The sequence below is a fragment of the Pectinophora gossypiella genome, chromosome 6 (genome assembly GCF_024362695.1).
Source record: "Pectinophora gossypiella chromosome 6, ilPecGoss1.1, whole genome shotgun sequence".
Taxonomy (NCBI): Eukaryota; Metazoa; Arthropoda; class Insecta; order Lepidoptera; family Gelechiidae; genus Pectinophora; species Pectinophora gossypiella.
The window spans coordinates 9,327,119-9,355,007 of NC_065409.1; the positions used below are offsets into that span (position 1 = coordinate 9,327,119).

The window sequence follows — 27,889 nt, forward strand, 5'->3', positions numbered from 1 at the left end:
TCTAATTTTTAACTGACTAACAATTAAAATACAAAATAACGGGTTCTTACCGCGTTTAAAGTAAAAACAATGACAATGACTAACAATTAGTCAAAAATTACTTGCCTGAAAATAAAGAAATTTTGTATTCATCTATTATTTTGTTTAATAGATTTTAGGAAGAGAATGCTAAAATCATTATTATTACAGCCATATTACCGTCATTGGATGAGACGAGGGACCCCTGTGTACCATCACCCTGCGGTCCGAATTCCATTTGTCGCAACAATGGTGGACAGGCATCCTGCTCATGCTCTCCAAATTACTTAGGAAGCCCACCGAACTGCCGACCAGAATGTGTTACAAATCAAGACTGTATGAGCTCACTAGCTTGTATAAATGAAAAATGCAAAGACCCGTGCCCTGGGTCTTGTGGTCAAAATGCACGCTGCTCAGTACTTAATCATGTCACCATCTGCACTTGTCTTGAAGGGTTCAAAGGAGATCCATTTACGCAGTGCATACTACAACCGATAAAAGGTAAAGAAACTAACAAAAAATATATATTTACATTCTCTATGAACGAATTGAAATAGTAATAAAACATTGTTATTTGCCCTAGATCCTGCACCCCTTGATTTATGCAACCCTTCACCATGCGGCAGCAACGCTATATGCAATAACGGCGACTGCACGTGTTTACCAGAATATCACGGCGATCCTTATGTCGGTTGTAGACCGGAATGTACTGTCAGTACAGATTGTCAAAGAGACCAAATTTGTGTGAGGAAAAAGTGTGTAAGGCCCTGCCCAGACACCTGCGGCATTAATGCTATATGCGAAGTAATAAACCATGTTCCTATGTGCAGCTGCCCAGCTGGTTACACTGGCAACTCATTTGTAGCTTGTAATCTGCTTCAAGGTAATTAAATGAGAACCTATATGTATATTATTATTATTATACTAGTATTTTTAAACTGATTTTCTTTATACTTTATAATTTTGACATATTTTATTACAGCACCTTTGCCAACAAATCCGTGTAACCCCAGCCCCTGCGGACCCAACAGCCAATGCAGAGAAATAAATAACGTTGCAGTATGCTCATGTCTACCAAGCTACTCGGGCAACCCACCAACTTGCCGGCCTGAATGCACCACAAGTGCTGAATGTCAACTTAATAAGGCGTGTAATAATTACAAATGTATCAATCCTTGCACTGGAGCTTGTGGTATTGGAGCATTATGTGATGTGATAAATCACAATCCCATATGTTCATGCCCTAACGGTTTCACCGGAGATCCATTCAGTAGATGTATTCCAAAACGTAAGTAATATTTTTTTATATTTAAAATAACTGTGACAATGATATACGAGCAATTTATAAAAATTCAAACCGTTAATAAGTTTTAACTTTTATTCCCTTATTTGCAGCACTTGAAATCCCACCCCAAGTAAATCCTTGCTCACCGTCGCCATGTGGACCTAACTCTATCTGCCAGGCTATAAATGATTCGCCTTCTTGCTCGTGCATGCCTCAATATGTCGGGGTACCACCTAATTGCCGTCCAGAATGCACAACGAACAGCGAGTGTCCAAATCACTTAGCGTGTATTAACAATAAATGTGGGGATCCTTGTACAGGTGCTTGTAGTTCCTCGGCTCAATGTCGAGTAGTAAGTCACAGTCCTAACTGCGTTTGTCCACCTGGTTACATTGGAGATCCGTTTGTGTCATGCAATTTGCAACAACATGCTCCTCCAGAGCAACGACCAACACCATGCACCCCATCACCATGTGGAAGCAACGCTATCTGTACAGAGCGTAATAATGCCGGCTCATGCACTTGTTCCCCTGGTTATTTTGGAAATCCCTATGAAGGATGTCGGCCCGAATGCACAGTTAACTCAGATTGTTCGTCAAATAGAGTATGCCAGCAAAATAAATGTCAAGATCCGTGCCCAGGCACTTGCGCATATAATGCGCAGTGCCAGACTGTGAATCACGTTCCCATATGCACTTGCTTACAGGGATACACAGGAAATCCTTTCCAATATTGTAACATTATTATACAACGTAAGTATACGTGTGATTACTAAGTTTTAATTTTATAATATTGTCAAATATATGCACCTTTACATATACAATATTTTTTTACAGAAATCGAGACATCGAATCCTTGTACTCCATCACCATGCGGTCCAAACAGTGTTTGCAAAGTAGTAAATGAGCAAGGCGTATGCAGTTGTCTTCCGGGATACCGTAACTCCCCACCTAACTGCAGGCCCGAATGTGTTGTTAGTTCTGAATGTCCGACAAATAGAGCTTGCATTAGTCAGAAATGTAGCGATCCATGCGTAGGTCAATGTGGTCAAAATGCTCGGTGTCACGTGATAAACCACAGTCCGATTTGCTCTTGTATAGACCGATACACAGGTGATCCATTCAGCAGATGTTATCTAATGATAGCACCAGTAGAAAATGAACCACTAAAGAACCCATGTTTGCCATCACCCTGTGGACCATTCAGTCAATGTCGGGACATTGGAGGTATTCCATCCTGCACATGTCAGCCCAACTACATAGGTGCACCACCGAACTGTCGCCCAGAATGTACAATTAATGCCGATTGTGCAAGTAACCTGGCATGTATAAATCAGAGATGCAAGGATCCTTGTCCAGGGTCATGCGGAATAAATGCTCAATGTTTTGTAAAAAATAACATGCCAATTTGTACCTGCTTAGACAATTATATCGGCGATGCTTTCATCGAATGCAAATTACAACGTATGTATTATTGTCAAAACTATATACCAAAAGATTTTAAGAAAACTTGATCATTCATATTTCAAACTTTTTGCTTACAGAACCTCCTCGTGATGAAATAGATCCTTGCAATCCTTCGCCATGTGGTGCAAACGCAATATGTAATAGCGGTGAATGCACATGTCTTCCGGAATATCAAGGAGATCCCTACTTTGAATGTCGACCTGAATGTGTACTAAGCTCAGACTGCGCACAAGATAAGGCATGTTTCCGTAACAAATGCGTGAATCCATGCAACAGCGGCGTATGTGCAAGCAACGCAATTTGTGAAGTTATCAATCACGTTCCCATGTGTAGATGTCCAGAAAGTATGACAGGAAACGCTTTCGTACAATGCGTTACATTAATAGGTTAGTTAAAACAGTAGTAAATATACAAAATTTCTTAAGATATGATATTAATTACTTGATATGATATTAATCTGACATTTAATTTTCTTTCAGTTGAAACACCACGACCTTGTCAACCCAGCCCATGTGGACCTAACAGTCAATGTCGTGATATAAATGGGCAAGCAGTATGCTCCTGTCTATCTGGATTCATAGGAAGCCCACCTTCCTGTAGACCGGAATGTGTAGTCAGCACTGATTGTTTACCTAGTGAAGCTTGCAGCAACAGGAAATGTATAAATCCTTGCCAAGGAGCATGTGGAATTGGAGCCCAATGTCAAGTGATTAATCACAATCCTATTTGTTCGTGCCCACCATCGAATACAGGAAATCCATTTGTAAGGTGTATTATACAAGAATTTACTCCCGAGCCTGTGAATCCATGCGTACCATCTCCTTGTGGACCTAACTCCGTTTGTAAGGAAACTTCAGGTGCGCCCTCGTGCTCTTGTCTTGCCGGATTTGTTGGGTCACCACCTTATTGCAAGCCAGAATGTATTAGCAATTCTGAATGTCCCACACATCGCGCCTGCATCAACGAAAAATGCATGGATCCTTGTGTTGGATCATGTGGCGCCAACGCAGAATGTCACGTCATAAGTCATTCGCCTTCATGTTCTTGTATATATGATTACACAGGAAATCCATTTGTAGAATGTCACAGAATAGAAATAGTACAAGATATTACAACACCATGTCAACCATCTCCCTGTGGCGCTAATGCTATATGCAAAGAATTTAATGGCGCTGGCTCTTGCACATGCTTACCAGAGTATCACGGAAATCCTTACGAAGGTTGTAGACCAGAATGTTTAATTAACACCGACTGTCCGTCCAACAAGGCATGTCTGCAAAATAAATGTCAGGATCCCTGTCCAGGAGCTTGCGCACCAAATGCAATTTGCCAAGTGGTTAATCATGCTCCTTCTTGCTCATGTGAACGTGGCCATACTGGCGATCCATTCCGGTACTGCACTCCTGAACGTGAGTAAAATTTAAAAGTAAAATTTCGCTAACGTGTTTCTATGCAAGTTGCTAATAATGATTCCTCCTTATTTGCAGAAGTTGCGCAATTACCAATTAACGTTTGTCAACCATCACCATGTGGGCCAAACAGCAAATGTCAAGAAGTAAATCAACAAGCAGTATGCTCATGTTTACCAAATTACATTGGATCTCCACCTGGATGTCATCCAGAGTGCGTCGTAAGCACTGAATGTTCTAGAGATAAAGCTTGTATCAATCAGAGATGTGAAAATCCGTGTCTGGGAACGTGCGGCATCAACTCTGAATGTAGAGTGATCAATCACAGTCCAATATGCCAATGCAAGCAACGTTACACCGGTGATCCATTCACAAGATGTAATCCTTTGCCACGTAAGTAACAACATGTTTATCTGTTTTTCCAATTCTACCTGTATAAGCAACATGCCTATGTCATTATTTGTATTCTTTTATTTTAGCCCCTGTTGCCAATGTCGAGTTAGAACCATACAGAAACCCATGTCTGCCTTCACCATGTGGGCCTAATGCAATATGCCAAGAGATTGGAAACATACCATCGTGCAGTTGTATGCCAACTTATATCGGAAGTCCGCCGAATTGCAGGCCTGAGTGCACAATCAATGCTGAATGTCCAAGTTCTCAGGCATGCATTCAACAAAAATGCCGTGATCCATGTCAAGGATCATGTGGTATAGGTGCATTATGCACAGTATCACGTCATACGCCCATGTGTACCTGTCCCGAAGGATATACCGGTGATGCTTTTAATGTTTGTAATCCAAAACCACTTGGTAAGTAATATTTTTAATACAGCTATTTTCATCGTTAATAACATTATAACTTAATAAAACATTGTGCCAATTACTGTTACTTTACTACTGAATACTAGAAGATTTAATCATTAAGTTTTTGTTTTAGAATTAGACATCGTCGACAAATGCAATCCATCTCCCTGCGGTTTAAATGCCATATGTAGAGACGGCAACTGCTATTGCATTGAGGAACATCAAGGTGACCCTTACGTTGGCTGTCGACCCGAATGTGTTCTAAGCTCAGACTGCTCAAGAGAGAAAGCATGTGTAAAGAACAAGTGTGTCGATCCTTGCAGAGGCACATGTGCTTCGAACGCTATTTGTGAAGTGTTAAACCATATACCTATGTGCAGCTGCCCTCAAGGAATGACTGGCAACGCATTCTATAATTGCGATCCTATACAACGTAAGTGATAAAAACAATTGTAAAACATATGTTTCTGGCTAGGCTTCTTAAAATTCTTCTACTAACCTTTATTAAATTCCACAGTGCCAAGTCTGAAAAATCCATGCCTTCCATCGCCTTGTGGACCAAACAGTCATTGTAGAGAAGTGAACGGACAAGCAGTATGTACTTGTGTACCAGGATATAGAGGTAGCCCTCCATTATGCCGACCTGAATGTGTTGTAAGCTCAGATTGCCCCTCCAACAAGGCGTGTAGTAACCAGAAATGTATCGACCCCTGCATCGGATCATGTGGCGTTCAAGCAAAATGTAATGTTGTAAAACATAATCCTATCTGTATTTGTCCAGCTTCATATACAGGAGATCCATTTGTCAGATGTGTGCCATATAGTAAGTATCACAAAGGTAAAAAATAATAATAACACTTTTAGTCAGCAAAATACATAATGGTATGTTTATTTTTAGGACCACCACTTGCCGATGTGACACCTTGCACTCCTTCTCCGTGTGGTCCTAACTCTATTTGCAAAGAAGCATCTGGCTCTCCTTCATGTACATGTATGCCGAACTTCTTTGGATCGCCTCCATATTGTAGACCGGAATGTACTAGCAATAGTGAATGTCCGTCTAATCAGGCATGCATAAACCAAAAATGTAAAGACCCTTGCATTAATGCATGTGGTGTAAACGCTCAGTGTAGAACAATCAGCCATTCGCCGACATGCTTCTGTGATAACGGTTACACTGGTGATCCATTCTCCAGCTGTAATTTTGTACAAGAAAGTATTCCCGATCGATCAAGTCCTTGTGAGCCATCGCCATGTGGGCCCAACGCCATATGTAAAGAGCAAAATAGAGCTGGTTCATGTAGTTGTCTGCCAGAATATATCGGAAACCCATATGAAGGCTGCCGCCCGGAATGTACTGTAAATACCGACTGTACACCGAATAAAGCATGTATTCGTAATAAATGTCAAGACCCATGTCCTGGTACTTGCGGATCTCTAGCAACATGTGCCGTGGTTAACCATTTACCAACATGCAGTTGCCCTCAGGGATATACAGGCGACCCATACCGAAGATGTGATATTCAAAATGGTAGGTAAATGGTGCTATTACTTCGACGTATTTTTACTAAAATTTAACATATCTTGAATGTTGATGATATTGGTACTTCACCTCACAACCCACACGATAGATGATGATTTTTTTTTTACAGAACCGTTACCAGAAATCCCAACTCCATGCGTACCAAATCCATGTGGACCAAATAGCGTCTGTCGTCCAGTAAATGGTCAAAGCGTATGTTCTTGCATGCCTAATTATATAGGATCGCCACCGGGATGTCGACCTGAGTGTACAGTAAGCTCAGAGTGCCCCACGGATAAGGCTTGCATTAATCAAAAATGCTCTCCTCCATGCCCTGGACACTGTGGATCTAATACTGACTGTAGAGTGATAAATCACAGTCCTATATGCTCTTGCAGCCCTAGTTTCACTGGAGACCCCTTTACTCGCTGTTATCCACAACGTACGTATTTTTTTATATCCACTTGTTTGTTTACGTTGATCACTGTTCCAAATTTTTTACACAGTTATTTTTTTAATTTCAGCGCCAGTGCAGCACATTCCAGAAATATACAAAAACCCTTGCGTCCCAAGCCCATGTGGTAATAACGCTGAATGTCGTGATATTAATGGGTCACCATCTTGTACTTGCATGCTGAACTATTTAGGAAGTCCACCAAATTGTAGACCTGAATGTGCTATTAATCAAGATTGTCCATCAAACATGGCGTGTATGAATATGAGATGCCGAGACCCCTGTCCTGGAAGCTGTGGACAAAATGCTGTGTGCACGGTGTTCAGCCACTCACCGGCTTGCTCATGCTCACAAGGATTTACTGGCGATCCATTCACCAGTTGTGCTGTTTTACCACCAGTAATAGGTAAATACACTTTTTAAAGATTTTTAAATATTCTTAATGATGTATTAATCTATTTTAATGAAATATTTGTTTATTTTAGATAATATTCCATTGGATCCATGCAACCCATCGCCATGTGGATTCAACGCTCAATGTAGAGATGGAATATGCATGTGCTTGAATGACTATCATGGAGACCCATATTTCGGCTGTAAACCAGAATGTGTAAATAATAATGATTGTCCTATAGACAAAGTATGCAGCCGCAATAAGTGTATAAACCCATGTCCAGGAACATGCGCTCCATCTGCCCAATGCAATGTGTTTAATCATATTCCAATGTGTTCCTGTCCTGAAGGAGCAACTGGTAACGCTTTCTTGGAATGTCACAGAATCGAGAGTGAGTACCATATTTGTTTTATACGATAACTTATTTGCTACACGTAATACAAACAGAATCGCACGCATAATGAACCATCTTAGAGACTAAATGCGGAAAACAGAACCCTTAGTGGGCATACAAACAGAATATCTCGGTCTAAACTCTAAACCAAGTATTTTCGAAGTATTAGTGTAAATACAACATATTTACTTATCCAATCTTTCAGTTGCTATCGTGGAACCCTGCAACCCAAGTCCATGCGGCCCGAACAGTCAATGCAGACCCGTGAACAACCAAGCCGTATGCTCGTGTCTGCCAGCGTTCATTGGTAGTCCTCCATCCTGTCGACCAGAATGTACAATAAGTGCTGAGTGCCCACAAAATGAAGCCTGCAACAATCATAAGTGCATCAATCCTTGCTTGGGTACTTGTGGCTATGGAGCAAAATGTGAAGTTATCAACCACAATCCTATTTGCTCATGCCCAGCGCAATACACCGGCGATCCATTTACACGCTGTTCTCTGATAGGTAAAATTACAAAATATTGTGTTACGTTGAACTTGAAGAATCCGTTTTTTATATAAAGCATTAATTAATGTCTATTTCAGTTGCGACACCATTGCCTCCTGTCGACCCCTGCACACCATCTCCGTGTGGTCCATACTCAGTATGTAAAGTTATCGGAGAATCGCCATCATGCACTTGTCAGCCGGATTACAATGGTTCTCCTCCAAACTGCCGACCAGAATGCGTCAGTAATTCTGAATGTCCAAGCAATTTGGCATGTGTCAATCAACGATGCAAAGATCCATGCCCAGGTAGTTGTGGGTACAACGCTGACTGCAAAATTATAAGCCATGCTCTGGTGTGCTCTTGTCCATTTGGTCAAACTGGAGATCCTCTAGTATCATGCAGTCCAGTCAAAGGTAATTTGATATTTATTTAGTGAGACTTACAGTTCAATTTATCAAAAAAGTTCATGTGACATGGTACTAAAGTGTATACATATTAATGCTCGTGACCGTACAACCGATATTGCACGTTATTTGAACAGTCATAACATCTTAATTTGAGAAGACGACTTATAGGTACTATCTACATAACTTAATATATGCGTATTTACATAATGTTACGTGAGCTTTTTTGGTAAAACTCCGTAGCGAATGTGAGTCTTTTTGTTTATAATACATCAATGGATTTAACACAAATATTTATTTTCAGACACTGTCGTAGAATATAGTTCACCTTGTGATCCTTCGCCATGCGGACTTAATGCGGAATGTACTGAGAGAAACGGAGCAGGTTCTTGCAAGTGCCTAGAAACCTACGTCGGAAATCCATACGAAGGATGTAGACCCGAATGTGTAATAAACAGTGACTGTCCACCCATGTTAGCTTGTGTACAAAACAAATGTAGAGACCCTTGTCCTGGAGTATGCGCTCCTAACGGAATCTGTCAGGTCGTGAATCACTTGCCCTCTTGTTACTGCCCACCGGGACTGACTGGCAACGCATATTCATACTGCGTGGAAATTGTAGAAGATGTAATCAAACCAGCGCCCTGCACGCCATCTCCTTGTGGCCCCAACAGTCAATGCCGTGAAGTAAATTCACAAGCAGTGTGCAGTTGTATGACAGACTTTATGGGAACTCCACCGAACTGTCGACCGGAATGCACAATTAATAGCGAATGTACGAGCGATAAAGCATGTTTAAATCGCAAGTGTGTTAATCCATGCAGAAACCAATGCGGAAGGAATGCAAATTGCAGAGTTATTGCCCACAATCCTATTTGTTCATGCCAAGATCGATTTACTGGGGACCCGTTCACTAACTGTGTACCAAGTAAGTATTTTCTCTATTTAGCAAATTTTTTATCTAAGTAAATGATATTTTATTGTATACAGCTTACTGCACTATAATATCAAATACTAGGTATTATTCCATATTATTATAATATGCTTTAGTGATTTCATTTAAAAAACAATCAGGCAATAACAAATTTAATTGGTATTGTACTTTCAGTGCCAGTGTCTGTTCCTCCACCACCTCAAAATGCCAATCCTTGCGTTCCATCACCTTGTGGACCGAATGCTGAGTGTCAGGAATATGGCGGTACAGCTCGCTGTACTTGCCGTCCCAACTACATCGGCTCTCCACCTAGATGCAGACCTGAATGCACCATCAATTCGGAATGCAGTGCTGCCATGGCATGTATTAACAACAAATGCGCAGACCCGTGCCCAGGAGCATGCGGACGCAGTGCTCAATGTATCGTCAACAACCACTTACCTATTTGTTCCTGTGTACCCGGATACACCGGTGATCCGTTCGTCAGCTGCCGTCCTATGCCTCAAGGTATTATTTCAGACTTCAGTCACTGCAACAATTCACTGACAATTGGATTTTTATTAACCATAAGCACAATAAACTAATCAATAACATAATTATCATTCTAGAAGTGGAGCCCGTGAATCCTTGCTCTCCGTCACCCTGTGGTACAAATGCAATTTGTCAAGATGGCACATGCTCATGCATACCGGAATATCATGGTGACCCATACTTCACCTGCAAACCAGAATGTGTGCTCAACTCAGACTGCCCAAGAGATAAGGCATGTATGCGTAATAAATGTGGAAATCCTTGTATTGGAACATGCGGAACAGACGCTCTGTGCGAAGTGATCAACCACATTCCCATGTGCGCATGTCCTCCAGGTTACACAGGATCGCCATTCGTCTTCTGCTCTAAAGTATTGGGTATGTATTATAATGATTATTACAAATAAATTCATAATTGTGTGACTTTAAACATTTTATTAATATAAAACGTTTATTTATTCAGAGTTACCCCCAGCGAACTTGTGCGAACCTTCACCATGTGGACCCAATAGCCAATGTAGAGTAGTAAATGGGCATGCAGTATGTGTTTGCGTCCAAGGATACATTGGAAACCCTCCAAATTGTCGACCTGAATGTACAGTTAGCTCGGACTGTAAACTAAATAAAGCTTGTTCCAATCAAAAGTGCATAGACCCATGTCCAGGAGCTTGTGGACGCAACACGCAATGCATAGTTGTAAATCACAATCCTGTATGTACTTGTACGCCTGGATATTCTGGAGATCCATTTTCTGCTTGCCTACCGATACGTAAGTATTATAAAGTATAATAAGTTGTAACACAAGATGTTGCTATATGTTGGAAGTAGATTCTACTTGTAATAACTCAATGCTTATATTTTTTCACGTTCTTTTTTACAGCTGCTACTCCACCAGAAAAAGTTAACCCATGCTTACCATCACCCTGTGGACCCAATTCACAATGTACAGAAAATGGGGAAAATGCAGACTGCAGATGCATGCCAGAATTCATTGGCGCTCCACCTAATTGTAGACCCGAATGTACAAGTAATACAGAATGTTCACAAAACATGGCCTGCATAAATAGAAAGTGCCGAGATCCTTGTCCTGGCTCATGTGGTGTAAACGCTGAATGTAGAGTTGTAAGCCACACACCCATATGCTTGTGTCAGAACGGGTATACCGGTGACCCATTCCTGTATTGCAACGTCATAGTAGAAGCCACGGTTGAAGAACGACCAACACCCTGTGTGCCATCTCCTTGCGGTGCTAATGCTGTTTGTAAAGAACAAAATAGCGCTGGCTCTTGCGTTTGTCTGCCAGGGTACTTCGGAAATCCTTACGAAACCTGTAAACCTGAATGCACATTGAATTCAGACTGTCCTTCTAACCAGGCTTGCCGTCAGAATAAATGCTACGACCCTTGTCCTGGCACTTGTGGCATAAACGCATTATGTAACGTCATTAATCACATTCCAAGTTGCTCTTGTCCCGATCAACATTACGGTGACCCGTACAAAATCTGCACTTTCAAACAGCAAGGTAAGTTTAAAAACTAAGTACAATTTTTATGGAGAAGTGTGTATTCCAATAAACATAATATAACATAGCATCACGCCTGCAGAGGTGTATAGTACACCGACTCCTTGCCAACTTTAGCATGCAGCATATTCTGATTTTTACATCTATTTCTTATGTTTCAGTGGAAATAACTGACCCTTGCAATCCATCACCGTGTGGCCCGAACAGTCAATGCAAGTCACAAAATAATATAGCTACATGCACTTGTTTGAGCGGCTACCAAGGATCACCACCCATGTGTCGACCAGAATGCACCAGCAGTTCTGAGTGTACTCTAGATAAAGTTTGCGATCAACAAAAGTGCGTCAATCCCTGTCCAAAGGCGTGCGGCGTAAACACAGATTGCAGAGTTATTAAACACAATCCAATCTGCACATGTAGGCAAGGGTACACAGGCGACCCGTTCTCTATTTGCTACGTATTGCCTGAGCCCCAACCTCCGATCATGTTACCAACGAACCCTTGTATTCCCTCACCCTGCGGACCAAACGCAGTGTGCCGCGATGTCGGCGGAATTCCATCCTGTTCGTGCTTAGTCGGATACTTCGGAAGCCCACCTAACTGCAAACCAGAATGCGTGATTAACGCCGATTGTAGTAACGATAAGGCTTGTATGAATATGAAATGTCAAGATCCGTGTCAAGGCTCCTGCGGTGTGAATGCTATTTGCAACGTTATCAACCATGTACCTGTTTGCTTCTGTCCTACTGGGTACCAAGGCAATCCGTTCTCTGTGTGTACTATTAAACCACCAGGTATATTATACAAATTCATAATCTTCTTGAACGTATTGTTTTTTTTTTATTAATATCAAACGTAAAACAATGCCATTTATTAATTTCAGAGCCACCGCAAGCAACCGACCCGTGCTATCCATCACCGTGCGGCCCCAATGCTCAATGTAATAACGGTGTATGCACTTGTCTACCAGAATACCAAGGCGATCCCTACGTCAGTTGTCGTCCGGAATGTGTATTAAGCACGGATTGTCCGTTAGACAAGGCTTGCTTACGTTCAAAATGCATTAATCCTTGTCAAGATATGTGTGGGTTGAATGCGGAATGCAATGTATACAATCACGTTGCTGTCTGCAGCTGTCCAAGTGGCATGACTGGCAATGCATTTACACAATGTGTGAAGATTGAAAGTAAGTTTTCGCAATTTGATACTGCCATATCCTGAAAGTCTACTATTACTGTAACATAAGTATATTTATTAATATTGATTTCAATTTTAGAGCCAGTAAGTAGACCATGCGACCCGTCACCATGTGGACCGAACAGTATATGTAGAGAGGCCAATGGACAAGCAATTTGCGCGTGTGTAGAAAGTTTCATAGGCAACCCACCGAACTGTCGTCCGGAATGCATCCAAAGTACAGACTGTTCTCCGTCTCTCGCATGTATTAATCGGAAATGTCAAGACCCTTGTCCTGGTTCATGCGGATATAATGCTATCTGTAACGTCAACAATCATAATCCAATTTGTACTTGTCCTCCGAGATATACAGGATCTCCGTTCTCGCATTGTTATGGTGAGCATTTATACATTGCGTCAGTATTCAAACAATAGCAACATTGTACTACGTGTTGACTTAAATGCTTTATTCTTTTCAGTTCAAGTTGACGAGGGGCCACCATCTAATCCCTGTATTCCGTCTCCCTGTGGGCCAAACAGTTTATGTACGCCTACACCAGGAGGTGACTCACATATATGTTCCTGTCAACCAACATTTGAGGGAAGCCCACCACAATGTCGTCGTGAATGCACCATTAGTGATGATTGTCCATCGAATAGAGCTTGCATCAATTACAAGTGCAGAGACCCGTGCCCGGGATCTTGCGGAACAAATACAAATTGTGCAGTACATCTACATAGCCCGATGTGTTCTTGCCAAGCAGGTTACACCGGTGATCCATTTACATCTTGCTTCCTCTTGCCTCAAGCTGCGGAAAAAATTGATCCCTGTAATCCGACGCCTTGTGGCGCCAATGCTCAATGCAGAGTTTCAAGAAATGGAGCCGCTGCGTGTATATGTGAACCTGGATACTTTGGAAATCCCTATGAATCTTGTCGTCCCGAATGTGTCATTAATACTGACTGCCCTTACAACAAAGGTTGTCTAAGAAACAAATGTGAAGACCCATGTCCAGGAGTGTGTGGATCGACAGCGATATGTCAAGTGATAAACCATGCGCCTTCATGTAGCTGTGCGCCAGGTTACACTGGAAATCCATATCAGTTCTGCCACATCATCATAAATGAACCTGGTGTGTATAATATTTTATCATTCTGTAAGGGTTATTTAAAGTAAAATCGATTTAAAATAGTCTACAACTATATTTATTTTATGTTTCAGCGCCAGTTCCACAAGACCCTTGTGTACCGAATCCATGCGGAAGCAACGCAATATGTAAAAACAACAATGGCGTAGCAACATGCTCATGTATGCAGGAATTCTTCGGATCTCCTCCAAACTGTCGACCAGAATGTACAGTTAACTCCGAATGCGACGCGTCAAAGAGTTGCGTTCGACAAAAATGTGTCAATCCGTGCACCAATGTATGCGGTCACAACGCTGAATGCGGAGTCGTAAACCACGCTCCGATATGCTCTTGTAGACAAGGATATGAAGGAGATCCATTTGTCAAATGTATCATCGTAGAAAGTAAGTAGTAAAAATATTAAAATATATAAAACAAAAGTTTTTGTAACTGCATAGATAGTAATTGCAATATGTATACAGATTTAAAGAACTTCGCATTCTATTTTTCAGAATTACCAACGCCTGGTGTAAATCCATGTGTGCCATCACCATGTGGACCAAACGCTCTGTGTCAAGCTATAAATAATATTCCATCATGCTCATGCATTGAAAACTATATTGGAGCACCACCTAACTGCAGAGCTGAATGCACAATAAACTCAGATTGCCCTAGCAATAAAGCTTGCATGAACCAGAAATGTCGCGATCCTTGTATTGGTTCATGTGGACTACAAACAGAATGCCATGTCCATCAACACGCTGCGATATGTAGCTGTAGGGAGGGATACACTGGAAATCCTTTCCAAAGCTGTTACATTAAAGAAAACATTGGTATGTATTCATCCATAAATTATTAAAACAGAAATAAAGATGACGAAAATGAAATGACAATATTTTTTACTTGAATATTCGACTGATTACTTTTTTCAGAACCTGTACCAACAGTATACGATAAGTGCAACCCAAACCCTTGTGGGTCCAATGCAGACTGCAATGACGGAGTGTGCACATGTAAACCTACGTATTTCGGTAATCCATATCTAAGCTGTCGTCCTGAATGTACACATAACTCTGATTGCGCGCAAAACTTAGCGTGTGTTAACAATAAATGCGTCAACCCCTGCATCAACCTATGCGGCCAAGGCGCTTTGTGTGACGTATACAACCACATCCCAATGTGTAGTTGTCCATCTAATACCACGGGCAATGCCTTCTTCTCTTGCACACCTATTACAGGTAAATTATTGATTAGTTCTATTTTTTTAATGCCGTTTCTATTACCTCCGTACATTGCCTTCAATATTTTTTTATTTTTTTTTATTTAATGTTCGGAGAAACAACAGCTATAATTAATTTAGTAGCAACTTATGGTAAAAACAGAAAGCCAATTATAGTTCCTCGCAGATAGAAACCTCGCATATTGTAATCACATAAATTTTAAATTTTCAGCTTTACCTGAAAGAAGGAATCCTTGTCAGCCATCTCCTTGCGGACCATACAGCGTGTGTCGTGCCATTAATGAGCAAGCTATGTGCTCATGTTTGATTGGATACATCGGTGTACCACCGTCATGCAGACCAGAGTGTTTGCTGGATTCCGATTGTGCAACTCTATTGGCTTGTTCAAACCAAAAATGTAGTGACCCATGCTTAGGATCTTGTGGAATAAACGCCGAATGCAGAGTACACAACCACAAGGCCATCTGCTCTTGTCGAACCGGTTTCACGGGCGATCCATTTACACAGTGCTCGTATATTATTCAACGTAAGTTAAAATAACTTTAACCATTTAAGCATTTAACAATATATTATGTGTCATTTATAGTATATTAATTATTTTATGCTTCATTTACAGACGAACCGCCACCAAAGAGAGCTCCTTGTGAACCAACTCCTTGTGGACCTAATGCAATATGCCGAGCTGTTGGAGACACACCTAGCTGCTCATGCTTACCTGATTTCCTAGGGTCGCCACCATATTGCCGACCAGAATGCGTTACCAACAGTGAATGCAGCTTCGACACAGCTTGTATTAACAAAAAATGTACCGACCCTTGCCCGGGTGCTTGCGGTCCAAATGCCGAATGCCGAGTAATCAGTCACTCGCCGCAATGCATGTGTCGAACAGGATACCAAGGAGACTCTTTCGACCAGTGCGTACGGATTGAAAGTAAGTTATCTACATAATTTAAATAGACAAACAGTATCAAAGGTCCGGTTCTGTTTAAGGTTACATTAACATTATGTTCACTCTATTTCAGCTCCAGTTGCAAAACCACCTACACCTGTGCAACCATGCACACCAAATCCTTGTGGTCCCAACGCGGTATGTCAAGAACGAAACAATATTGGTAGCTGTTCTTGTGTCAGCGGTTACTTCGGAAATCCTTATGAAGGCTGCAGACCCGAATGTGTTATTAATTCAGATTGTTCAGAAAATCGAGCGTGTATTAACAATAAATGCCAAGACCCTTGCCCAGGCCTCTGCGGGTCGAATGCCGAATGTCAAACTATTAATCACGTTCCAAAATGTACATGCATATTCGGATACTTTGGAAACCCCTATGACAATTGCATACTGAGGGAAGGTACGTACAGAATATTTCCTTTTACACATTTACAATTTTTTAGGTTAACCCTTCATAATTAATAAAATTATTATAAACATTTCAGAACCTCCAGTCGACCCTTGCAACCCGTCACCTTGCGGTCCATACAGTAATTGTAGAGCAGTGAATAATAAAGCAATGTGCTCATGTTTACCTGAATACACTGGAGGTCCACCCAACTGTCGACCTGAATGTGTGACAAGCCCTGAATGTCCGTTAACAAAAGCTTGTATCAAACAAAAATGTGTCGATCCATGCGTAGGAACATGCGGTGATAACGCACAATGTCGTGTGCACTCTCATAGTCCCTACTGCACTTGCCTACCAGGTTTTGAGGGAGATCCGTTCATAAGATGCACTCGTATTAGAGAAGTACCGACGCCTGTAAAGACCCCGTGCGAACCAAGCCCATGCGGTCCATACGCTACTTGCAGAGACATACAAGGATCAGCTATTTGTAGTTGTAGCCCGGGATACATTGGTGCGCCTCCACATTGTGCACCAGAGTGTACAATTAATGAAGACTGTCCTAATGACAAAGCATGTGTTCGTGAAAAGTGTACCAATCCTTGTATCGGATCTTGTGGAACAAATACTGATTGCCGAGCTATGAACCACCTTGCAATATGCACTTGCCTATCTGGTTACAGGGGTAATCCCTTCATCGGTTGCGCTATATTTGAAGGTAATTGATATTATATGTATTTTTATATACATTTATTTGAAACGATTACTAAGTTAACTTTTCACAATATAAACATTCTAATATCCCAAATTTCACAGAACCTGTGCGCGACCCAGTGGACCCATGTGTTCGGTCACCATGTGGCATCAATGCCATTTGCGACAACGGTACTTGCTCTTGTATACCAGGATACCATGGCAATCCAGCCATTGAATGCCGACCCGAATGTACTAGCGACAATGAGTGCCAAAAACAACAATCCTGTATAAATTACAAGTGCGTCAATCCGTGCAAGAATGCCTGCGGTCTACAAGCTGTATGCAATGTCTATAATCACATAGCAATATGCGAATGCCCGGCTCCCCTGCAAGGAGATCCTTTCATTGCTTGCCGACCTGTCATAGGTAAGCCAGAAAATATATTTTATTTCAGTTTAGATTAGGAATGCCTATCGTATATGTGACTTACCTATATTTATCGTTAAAATTGTAGCTCCAACGGTGGCAGACCCGTGTACACCAAATCCATGTGGACCTGACAGCGTTTGTCGTGCGGATGGTACCGTCGCACACTGTTCGTGTAGACCACCAATGTTTGCTGATCCTCCAAGCTGTCGACCTGAGTGTAGATCCGACTCGGAATGTCCTCAGGATCGCGCTTGTCGCAATAACAAGTGCCGAGACCCTTGTCCTGGCACATGCGGCGCTCACGCCATTTGTCGCACTAGACAACATACACCAATTTGCTCGTGCCCTAGCAATTACGTTGGTGATCCCTTTACTCGATGTTTACCAGGTAATTGCTCGTAAAATCTTATAAGAAAATCATGCTCACGTCAGAAGACTACGGTCATTTTATTTAGATAAAATTAATTTTCATCCTTATTATTTTTAACAGCCCTCGAAACGGAACCGAAGAAGAAGATGCCCTGCCAGGACTGCGGACCGAATGCGGACTGTGTCGACAGCCAATGTCGCTGCAGACCAAACTTCTTTGGAACGCCTCCGTTCTGTCGTTATGAATGTTTAAGTTCTAGCGATTGTGATTGGCACCTCACTTGCACGAACAGACGCTGTGTTGATCCATGCCCTGGTGCCTGCGGATTAGCTGCGCTCTGTTCGCCAGTCGCACACGAACCACGCTGCACATGTCCTCCAGGAACTACTGGAAATCCACTCGCTGCATGTCGACCCATCGAAAATATCCGTAAGACAGGAATAGAAGGAGTTGCTTATATTTCTACCATTCAGAATCGAATAGAAAATGTTGCTAGACTCCATGAGAATATTAGGGATAAATGAACGCAGCAAACTTACGTTTTCGCTTTTAAAGCTTAGGCATGGGTTTTACTAGCGAAACTAGGGGAGCTGTCGTTCATCATCAGACGTGACTGTAGGAGTCGCTTTAGAACAGCGCTTACAGTGTTTGCTAATATGTTTATGTGCCGTTGTTTCCTTGCCTTACGGAAAATTATATAATTTCAGAAATTAAACCACCGAATGATCCATGCAATCCATCTCCGTGCGGCCCCGGAGCAATATGTCGAGCCAGAGGAAGTGGCGCGTCCTGCGAGTGTGAGCCTGGTCTACACGGAGACCCGTATTCTGGCTGCCGGCCCGAATGTCTCGCGGATTCCGACTGTTCTCCGTCCCGTGCCTGCATGCGCTCACACTGCCGCGATCCTTGTCAAGGAACTTGCGGCATTGGAGCAGACTGTGAAACCGTTAACCACATACCTTTATGTTCCTGCCCACCAGGAACAAGAGGAAACGCTTTTGTTCGATGCGATGTCATAATGTCAGGTAAGAACTTTAAAGTTTAAAATATTAAAAATATTTTTAGATTTATGTATTGAAAATCTAACTCGTTTTTTTATTGCTTACAGCTCCACCCTGCACTCCATCACCATGCGGTCCCGGTGCCTTATGTACGGAATCAGGCAACAAAGCGGTATGCTCATGTCCAACTGGTACTAGCGGTGACGCTGCTACTACGGGCTGCCGCCCTGAATGCGTTGTCAGCTCTGAGTGTCCACGAGATCGAGCTTGCGTCCGTAACAAATGTATCGACCCATGTTTAGGTGCATGTGGCAATGGAGCCATGTGTCGTGTATTCGACCACGCCCCGATATGCTCTTGTCCACCATCTACCACAGGAGATCCATTCCTCGACTGCAGAGCTAAAGGTTTGTACTAAATCATGAAACTGAATTTTGTATCACAAGTATTTACATAATAAATGGAATATCTTAATAACACATGAATGTTTTCAGTTCCAGATTCATCGCCTACCGTTTACGATCCTTGCGATCCCAACCCTTGTGGACCGCATGGCACCTGCCGCGACGGAATTTGTACATATCCTGAATGTATAGTAAACGACGATTGCCCGGGAGACCGCGCTTGTATCAACAGAAAATGCGCTGACCCATGCATAAACGCATGTGGACTAAACGCAATCTGCGTTGGTGTTAGACATGCAGCAGTATGCTCATGTCCCTCAGGATATACTGGCTCTCCGTTTGTTCGATGCGAACGAATAATCATATCAACTCCAGCTCCTCCTAAGCCTGAATGTGTAAGAGACGATGAGTGTGCAGACAACGCAGCGTGTGTCAATACTCGTTGTGTACCTGTTTGTGGGCCGACCAATTGTGGCCTTAACGCTCGTTGTGTAGCTAGACAACACAGAGCGCGTTGTGCTTGCCTTCCTGGCTTTGAAGGAAACGCCGATACAGGATGTTACTCAGGTAGATTCTCAAAGCAAGATATTCATAATTTTATAGATTTATTAATGCATAGAGCGACTATTAATTACTTCGTTTTATTGCAGTCGAATGTCATAGTAACAACGACTGCCCGGACGACGAAAGTTGCGAGGGTGGCTCATGCGTAAAAGTATGTTCGCGAGTGCGCTGCGGGCCTGAGGCTCACTGCGTAGCGCGTGGACACACAGCGTCTTGTGAATGTGATACCGGCGCTCGTGGAAACCCCTGGACCGGTTGTCGCAGAAGTGAATGTACGATCGATGAGGATTGCGCGACATGGCTAGCGTGCAGAGTTGGAACTTGTCAGAACCCTTGCCCAGGAGCCTGTGCACCTACCGCTCTGTGCTCTGTTGTACGTCATGCCCCTACTTGTGAATGCCCACGGGGTACCGAAGGAAATCCTAACATCGAATGTCGACAAGGTAAATAATACAAAATTAAAAAATAATAACTTTATCCGCTATGAAATATAAGCAGCCAGAAAAAGAATGTTTGATTTGTTAAATAATGATTTGAATTATAAATTACTGTCATTGCCACGCAAATGATAGAACAATCGAAAAGTAAAAATTGAACGTGGTAATGGATTTTGTTTTTTTTTTTAGTACAATCACGAGCCGAGTGCGAGGCCGATGCTGACTGCGGTCCTGGTCTGGCTTGTCTACAAAGCTCCTGCAAGAACCCTTGTGAACCTACATCTTGTGGCATCCGCGCCGTATGTCGCGTGGCAAACACTTTGCCGTTCCGTACTATGGTTTGCGAATGCCCCAAACCCCTAACTGGAGACGCCTCCGTCCAATGCAATCCGAGTAAGTTATTTCCTATCAAAATCATTTAAATATAAATTAAATATTTTGATTTTAACAGATTTTACATTTCTTGAATTGTTTTTAATATCAATTTGTGTTTTTTAAACAGCAGTAATACGCTACATCTTATATTACAAACAGATATATTCATACTGTCAACAAGAAATGGTGGGTATATCAAATACCGGGCAAGTGGGTATTGAATATTGGACACTCTTCTGTTCCAAGCGCACAATTGTATATATGTACTTACACTTTATCTGTGTAAATATTCTTCAAACCTTTCAGATAATCTAGACCAATAGTTTTAATAGAGTTCGCGATACGTTCAACAATGACTTACAAACAAATGAGGTTGAAAATAGAAACTTACTTTTGGTTGGTGTTCACTAGGAGGCGAGTGCAGCGAAGATAGAGAATGTGGCGACGAGGAGCGTTGTTTGGAAGGTCGTTGTGTGGCTGTATGCGGGCCGGGCGCGTGCGGCGTCGGCGCTGAGTGCCGTGCCAGCGACCACCGCGCGGCCTGCACCTGCGTGCCGCCGCTCAAGGGAGATCCCAAGATTGCTTGCACGCCTGGTGAGTACATCTTCAACTGAAGTAGGTAACACAATACTACCGTTAAGTTTAGGTCTACCATGATTCATCACGATCCGTGCACGGATCTTAGAAGGAACTACTTAGAAGGAAAACCAAAGGAGTATGTTACGAATAAATATTAAATATTAAAAAATTATAATAATATTTAATATTTATTCAGAAAATTCAATCCATAAATTCCATAATATATATACATAACTTAGAAACTATGTTAGTCTGAAACGTAGTAAGTATTTATAGGCGATGAAGTAAGTACTAAATCGAATAATTCTAACACTACTATGACTAATCTATGACTACTAAATACTTATGAACTTTTACCCTTTTCGTATTAGGTGCACCAGGCCCTGAATGCACGGTAGACTCGGAATGCGGTGCTGCGGAAGCGTGCGTAGCCCGCCGTTGTGTGTCAGCTTGTGCCGGCGCATGCGGTACCGGAGCGCTGTGCGAACCCACCGACCACCGCGCGCGTTGTCGTTGCCCGCCTGGCACCGCCGGCGATCCAGCACGAGCCTGTTACACACGTAAATATTTACTTAAAAATACACATTATAAATTCCACTATTGAGAGATATATTATAATTTCTAATACAAAACGTAATTTTAAAAAAAAATATCTAAAAATCTATATATTTTTGTTTGTAGCTGAATGTACATCCGATGACAACTGTCCATTCGACAAGAGCTGCATCAATAGATACTGCCAAGACCCTTGTGTTCTGGGATCGCCATGCGGCCGCGACGCCACTTGCGAAGTAATCGCCCACGTCGCCACTTGCCGCTGCCCGCCAGGAACTCAAGGAGACCCACGCGGTGCCTGCATCTCCGCCGTCTGCCATTATAACGAGGACTGTGACGATACACAACTCTGCAACCGCCTTAACCGCGTCTGTCAACCAGCATGCTCAGACAACGCCTGTGCTCCTGGAGCTCTATGCACCGCCAAGGACCATAGACCCATATGCACATGTCCACCTGGTCGCACTGGTGACCCATACCTAAGAGGATGTGCCACAACACAAATCACAAGCGAATGTACTGTAGACTCTGATTGCCCGGCGCCACTGGCTTGCGTCAACACCCGATGCACTGATCTTTGTCTTGGTAACCCGTGCGAAGTCGGCCTTATTTGCAAAACTGTCGACATTTTACCTTTACGCGCAGTTGCTTGCGTCTGTCCGGATGGTGGTCGCGTAGCTCCCGACAGCGGATGTCGAGCACCACCAGAGGCCGAGTGTTCCAACGACAACGATTGTATCAACAGCCAAACCTGTCGACGTGGAAGCTGTGTCGAAGCATGCCGTGCTGACCCATGTGGACACAACGCCATTTGCGACTCAGTCGATCACGTATCACGTTGTACATGCCCACCGGGTTACAATGGAAACCCAAGAATTGAATGTAATCCAGGTAATTATCGTTACTGGTACATAAAACTATGGGTATGTTTTAGTATGAATTTATTTGTGTAAATGATGATCTGTTTTTTATGTTTGTAGAACCTAGAAAACCTCCCATCTGGGAATGCTACACCGATGAAGAATGTGGACCAGAGCGTGCTTGTGTTGACCGCACTTGTGAGAATCCTTGCTCTGGAGCCTGCGGGGCCGGTGCATTATGTCGTGTGATTGATCACAAGGCTCAATGCTCTTGCCCTAGAGGATACACTGGCGACGCTGCCGTACAATGCGTACCACGTAAGTTCAAAAGTATATTCATAAACATTGACAAACGTTTAATTATAATAGCGTAAGAATCAGCAATAATTTTTGCTTTTATTTCTTTCAGCGTCAGACAAGAATATCATCCAAGTTGGGTGCAAAGCAAATTCTGACTGCCCACTCTCACAAGCGTGCGTGAACACCCAATGTGCTGACCCATGCGCATGTGGCTCTAATGCTGAATGCAATGTAGTACGACATCACCCAGTTTGCTTCTGCGAAAGTGGATACTCTGGCAATCCATACATAGGATGTGTCAAAGGTAAATACTATAATATATTTCTATATATTTGCGTTACAGACAAAGGAAACTTATCAAAATTATATTTATAATTTATTTATACTTTGCAGTTGGCTGTAGTTCAGATACCGAATGTTCAGACAGCGACACCTGCTACAACGGCGCCTGCGTAAATCCCTGCCTTGTTGAAGCACCATGTGCAATAAGTGCAGAATGTTACGGCAAGTCACATCGAGCCAACTGTCGTTGCCCCACTGGAACTATCGGAAATCCATACAATAAATGTCAAGCAACAGAATGCGAGGTTGATTCGGACTGCAACGATAACAGCGTCTGTGTGAGAGGAGTTTGTCGCAACGCTTGTTCATCGGACGGGCGTAATCCATGTGCCAACAACGCCGAATGCTATGCCCGAAACCACGCTGCTTCTTGTAAATGTCCATCTGCGCTGCCACTCGGAGATCCCTTAGTCAACTGTCAAAAAGTAACTGTTATTGGAGAACCTGAATGCAGGACGGATGGCGACTGCCCTAGTGGCCATGCCTGCCTTCGTGACGAATGTCGGGAAGCTTGTAGTGAACTGAAACCATGCACTGGAAACGCTCGGTGTTCCGTATCTGACAGTATACCTTTCCGAACTTTGGTGTGCCGCTGTCCCGAAGGTTACATACCCGACGAAGGTGCCGCATGCAAACCTGCACAATTACCACCTCTCAGCTGTTCTTCTGATCAGGATTGCAGTGAGATAGAATCATGTGTCAACAGAATGTGCAGAAATCCATGCAATTGCGGAGAAAATGCTGAATGTTTCGTACGTGACCACCGTCCAGTTTGTTCTTGCAAAGAAGGTTACGATGGCGACCCATACCGCACTTGTCGCATAGTAGGATGTCGCTCTGACTCTGAATGCGAATCGCAAGAAGCATGCGTTAATGGCAATTGTATCAGCCCTTGCCTGCTAAATAGCACATGTGGACCAAATGCTGAATGTTTTGTGGAAAGAAACCGTGCCCTGTGTCGATGCCGTCCAGGCTTCGAAGGAGATGCTTATAAGGGTTGCAACGCAATTGAATGTAGATCAAACGGTGACTGTCCGCAAGATAAACAATGTCGTGCTCATAGATGTATCAATCCTTGTCTCTCTGATAACACCTGCGGTATAAATGCTGTTTGCTTAGTAAGAAACCACATAGCCGTATGTAAATGTGAACAAGGATATACTGGTAGTCCGTACATAGAATGTACACCTGCAATTACTGCGGAATGTTACGTGGATGCTGATTGTCCATCAAAACAGGCATGCTTGTCATCAAAATGTGTTAACCCCTGTACTGCTTTACGACCATGTGCTACTCCAGCTCGCTGTGAGGTGTCACCTACATTACCTGTCCGCACAATGATTTGCACCTGCCCACCGGGATATGTCAGTAGTGGTGGAGGAATTTGTAAACCCGTTACCCCAATCGCGGACGTATCTTGTGAAGCTGATAATGATTGTATCACCAACCACGCCTGTATAACATCTGTTTGTAAGAATCCGTGCGAATGCGGACCAAATACTGACTGCCAAATAAGAGACCACAAACCAGTGTGCGCGTGTCGACCAGGTTACATAGGAGACGCCCACACTGGATGCTACGAAATATTGTGCCGATCTGACTCCCAGTGTTCAGATGATGAGACTTGCATAAATAATAGATGTGTGCCGGCATGCTCTGTTGATTCTGACATATGTGGAGAATCAGCTGAATGTTACGGAGTAGAACATCGTGCCTCCTGTCGCTGTAAGATTGGCACTGTGGGAAATCCATCTATCGCTTGCACACCTATCAGCTGCCGTGCTCACTCTGACTGCCCCCCGGAGAAGGCATGTGTGAACGCTAAATGCGTTGAACCATGCAATGCAACAACTTGCAATGAACCGGCAGAATGCAGAGTACATCTTTATGAAATACGTTGTGTTTGTCCCCCTGGTTATGAAGGCTCTGGCCAATATTGCGTGAAAACTAAAGAACCACAATGTATCTCGGATATCGATTGTCCATCTGGGACAGCGTGTTTAGATGCCAAATGTGTCAATCCTTGCCTGGAGACAAAACCATGCGGCACTAACGCTGAATGTAAGGTTGTCGATACCCTACCTGTAAGAACCATGATATGTGAATGTATACCCGGATACAGTGGAAACGCACTTCTTGAATGCACACCTAACAGACGTAAGTATCTTCCGGTTAGATGTAAATATATATTAATACTTGATTGTTTTTCATACTCAAATATTGTATTTGTTTTATTCAGCTCCTACGGCTAAATGCATTCCTGGCCAAGGTATCAACTCGGCAGGAGAGTGTATTCCTTGCTTAGAAGAAGAAGGACGCGTGGTGGACTCTCGAGGACGCTGCGTGTGTGATTCGGAGCGGGGCTACACTCTCCGTGGAGAAATTTGTGTGCTTGTCGGATGCCGCACGGATAATGAATGTGATGACAGTTCACGCTGCATTAACGGAGCTTGTGTTGATGCTTGCGAAGCAGAACCATGTGGTTTACACGCCACTTGTGAAGCTTTCGGACACCGATCACACTGCACTTGCATTACCGGCTACACAGGCAATCCCAGAATTTACTGCAATACAACAACTCCCGATGTAAACTATCGAACAGACTTCCCACTGCCTGACATGCAGGTTTGTAAAATATTATTTCGATGTTATTTTTTCATCGTACATCCGTTTAAAATTTAAATAATTTAATCTCCTACAATAATAATTTTATATCTACAGGTCCATTGCTTAGCGGATGGTGTGAGCGTCAGTCTTAAGATCAAGGACTTCAACGGTGTACTGTACGTAAAAGGATACAGCAAAGACGAGCGCTGTCGCCGCGTTGTCCATACTCCAGAAAACCAGGAGAGCCCAGTGGACTTCACAGTTCACTTCGGCGACTGCGGACTTGTACATGTCAATGTAAGCCGAATTAAGCAAATTCATAAATGCAATAACTCAATATAAAATAAATCTCTACATCCAAAATTGAAACAATATTTTCATCAAATTTGCAGGGCCTGGCGAGCTTCGTTCTAGTAATGCAGAAACATCCCAAACTTGTGACATCAAATGCTAAAGCGTTCCACATCAAATGTATCTATCAAACGGGAGAACAGAACGTGACACTCGCCTTTAACGTATCCATGCTAACTACGGCCGGTACCATCGCCAATACTGGACCACCACCAACATGCTCCATGCGTATTGTATCACGAACCGGCGATGAAGTTAGCTCAGCTGAAATTGGAGAGAACCTTGTGTTGCAAGTCGACGTGCAACCATCTAGTAAGTCCTTTCACTTTGCGAAGTCAGATTGTGCACAAAAACCTTCTTCTCTTTTTTTATTGAAACATGATCAATTAATTAATAACGTATCTCCTTCGCAGGTATCTATGGTGGATTTGCACGCAGCTGTATTGCGAAGACAAGTGAAGTAGCAACAAATGTAGAGAATGAATACACAGTAACAGACGCAGATGGATGCGCCACTGACGCGGCCATATTTGGGGAATGGGAGCGCAGTGAAGACGGTAGCGCTCTGCGAGCGTCATTCAACGCCTTCAAATTCCCCAGTAGTGATAACATAAGATTCCAATGTAACATTCGCGTCTGTTTCGGAAAATGTCAACCAGTACGTATAACTTCTCCTGTTTCTTTTATAAAATAATTCAGAGAATTTTCTTGGTACTTAAAATCATTCATGGCAATTTCTGCTACTTAACAGGTCAACTGTCGCGGTTTCGACGCTTTCGGAAAACGAAGAAAACGAGAAGCAATCGATACTGATGGCCCTCTAACGGGCAACGAAGGACAACTTCGAGAGGAGGTGACCGTCGAGTCTAACCAGATCTTAACGCTGGAGCGGCGAGACCCGTCCCGAGTGGCTCGACAGAGAGACGGTTCGTCTGATAGCGCGAGCGGACCGTCCAGCGGGGAAGTGTGCGTGTCGGCGGCAGGGCTCGCCGTGGCGCTAGCACTGACAGCGCTTCTGGCGCTGGTGGCGGTAGCTGCCGCCGTGGCGTGCTGGCTGGTGGCGTGGCGCCGCGCGCGTCCACCCCCCGCGCCGCTGCCGCACCCCCCTGACTTCCCCAACCCGCTGTTCCAGCGCTGATCTACGCTAGTCCCGCGCCCCGCTCCTCCGCCGGCGCCGGGCGGTGTCGGCTCTTTCTTCTCACTCACTTAGCTTTAATCTGTGCGTGCCGTCGGAGGACCGCCGGGCGAGGGCGTCGCGAGCGCCGCGTGACCTGAGGCCACGCTCCTCGCCTGCGCTCGTAGCGCCCTGCTTAGGTTACTTTTATATTTTTACATGTATCTATATTAACGTGGAATCGTCGCCTCCTTCGAATTTTGTGATATTCATAATATAAATATTCGAACACACCATAATTTTATGTAAAGTAAATATTGATTATTATTTAGTATAATCAAACATTAATAAAAATAAAATAATAATAATATTTCGTTGTTTTATTACGTAGTAA

General features: G+C 43.1%; 1 protein-coding gene across 1 annotated transcript in view; it reads left to right on the top strand.

The window, feature by feature from the left end:
* LOC126367431 (uncharacterized) overlaps positions 1-27,865 on the top strand; it is a 101,628-nt gene extending 73,763 nt beyond the window's left edge. The window contains exons 84-135 of the mRNA XM_050010933.1: positions 190-519; positions 602-901; positions 1,001-1,306; positions 1,414-2,055; positions 2,140-2,766; positions 2,847-3,155; positions 3,249-4,178; positions 4,257-4,571; positions 4,658-4,990; positions 5,118-5,417; positions 5,502-5,807; positions 5,883-6,515; positions 6,637-6,948; positions 7,031-7,366; positions 7,446-7,745; positions 7,954-8,256; positions 8,337-8,654; positions 8,950-9,573; positions 9,754-10,086; positions 10,188-10,487; positions 10,573-10,878; positions 10,990-11,631; positions 11,793-12,425; positions 12,515-12,817; positions 12,908-13,204; positions 13,287-13,940; positions 14,030-14,338; positions 14,447-14,767; positions 14,867-15,172; positions 15,386-15,700; positions 15,791-16,105; positions 16,197-16,523; positions 16,609-17,229; positions 17,328-17,633; positions 17,722-18,024; positions 18,127-18,435; positions 18,714-19,031; positions 19,115-19,414; positions 19,502-19,978; positions 20,062-20,418; positions 20,602-20,805; positions 21,199-21,381; positions 21,738-21,926; positions 22,048-22,812; positions 22,902-23,099; positions 23,191-23,385; positions 23,475-25,580; positions 25,663-26,048; positions 26,145-26,327; positions 26,423-26,693; positions 26,795-27,039; positions 27,133-27,865. Coding sequence (XP_049866890.1) covers positions 190-519; positions 602-901; positions 1,001-1,306; positions 1,414-2,055; positions 2,140-2,766; positions 2,847-3,155; positions 3,249-4,178; positions 4,257-4,571; positions 4,658-4,990; positions 5,118-5,417; positions 5,502-5,807; positions 5,883-6,515; positions 6,637-6,948; positions 7,031-7,366; positions 7,446-7,745; positions 7,954-8,256; positions 8,337-8,654; positions 8,950-9,573; positions 9,754-10,086; positions 10,188-10,487; positions 10,573-10,878; positions 10,990-11,631; positions 11,793-12,425; positions 12,515-12,817; positions 12,908-13,204; positions 13,287-13,940; positions 14,030-14,338; positions 14,447-14,767; positions 14,867-15,172; positions 15,386-15,700; positions 15,791-16,105; positions 16,197-16,523; positions 16,609-17,229; positions 17,328-17,633; positions 17,722-18,024; positions 18,127-18,435; positions 18,714-19,031; positions 19,115-19,414; positions 19,502-19,978; positions 20,062-20,418; positions 20,602-20,805; positions 21,199-21,381; positions 21,738-21,926; positions 22,048-22,812; positions 22,902-23,099; positions 23,191-23,385; positions 23,475-25,580; positions 25,663-26,048; positions 26,145-26,327; positions 26,423-26,693; positions 26,795-27,039; positions 27,133-27,519 — 21,188 coding nt within the window. The 3' untranslated portion in view covers positions 27,520-27,865. The remainder of the gene's footprint in view (positions 1-189; positions 520-601; positions 902-1,000; positions 1,307-1,413; positions 2,056-2,139; positions 2,767-2,846; positions 3,156-3,248; positions 4,179-4,256; positions 4,572-4,657; positions 4,991-5,117; positions 5,418-5,501; positions 5,808-5,882; positions 6,516-6,636; positions 6,949-7,030; positions 7,367-7,445; positions 7,746-7,953; positions 8,257-8,336; positions 8,655-8,949; positions 9,574-9,753; positions 10,087-10,187; positions 10,488-10,572; positions 10,879-10,989; positions 11,632-11,792; positions 12,426-12,514; positions 12,818-12,907; positions 13,205-13,286; positions 13,941-14,029; positions 14,339-14,446; positions 14,768-14,866; positions 15,173-15,385; positions 15,701-15,790; positions 16,106-16,196; positions 16,524-16,608; positions 17,230-17,327; positions 17,634-17,721; positions 18,025-18,126; positions 18,436-18,713; positions 19,032-19,114; positions 19,415-19,501; positions 19,979-20,061; positions 20,419-20,601; positions 20,806-21,198; positions 21,382-21,737; positions 21,927-22,047; positions 22,813-22,901; positions 23,100-23,190; positions 23,386-23,474; positions 25,581-25,662; positions 26,049-26,144; positions 26,328-26,422; positions 26,694-26,794; positions 27,040-27,132) is intronic.
* Positions 27,866-27,889: the final 24 nt, after the last annotated feature.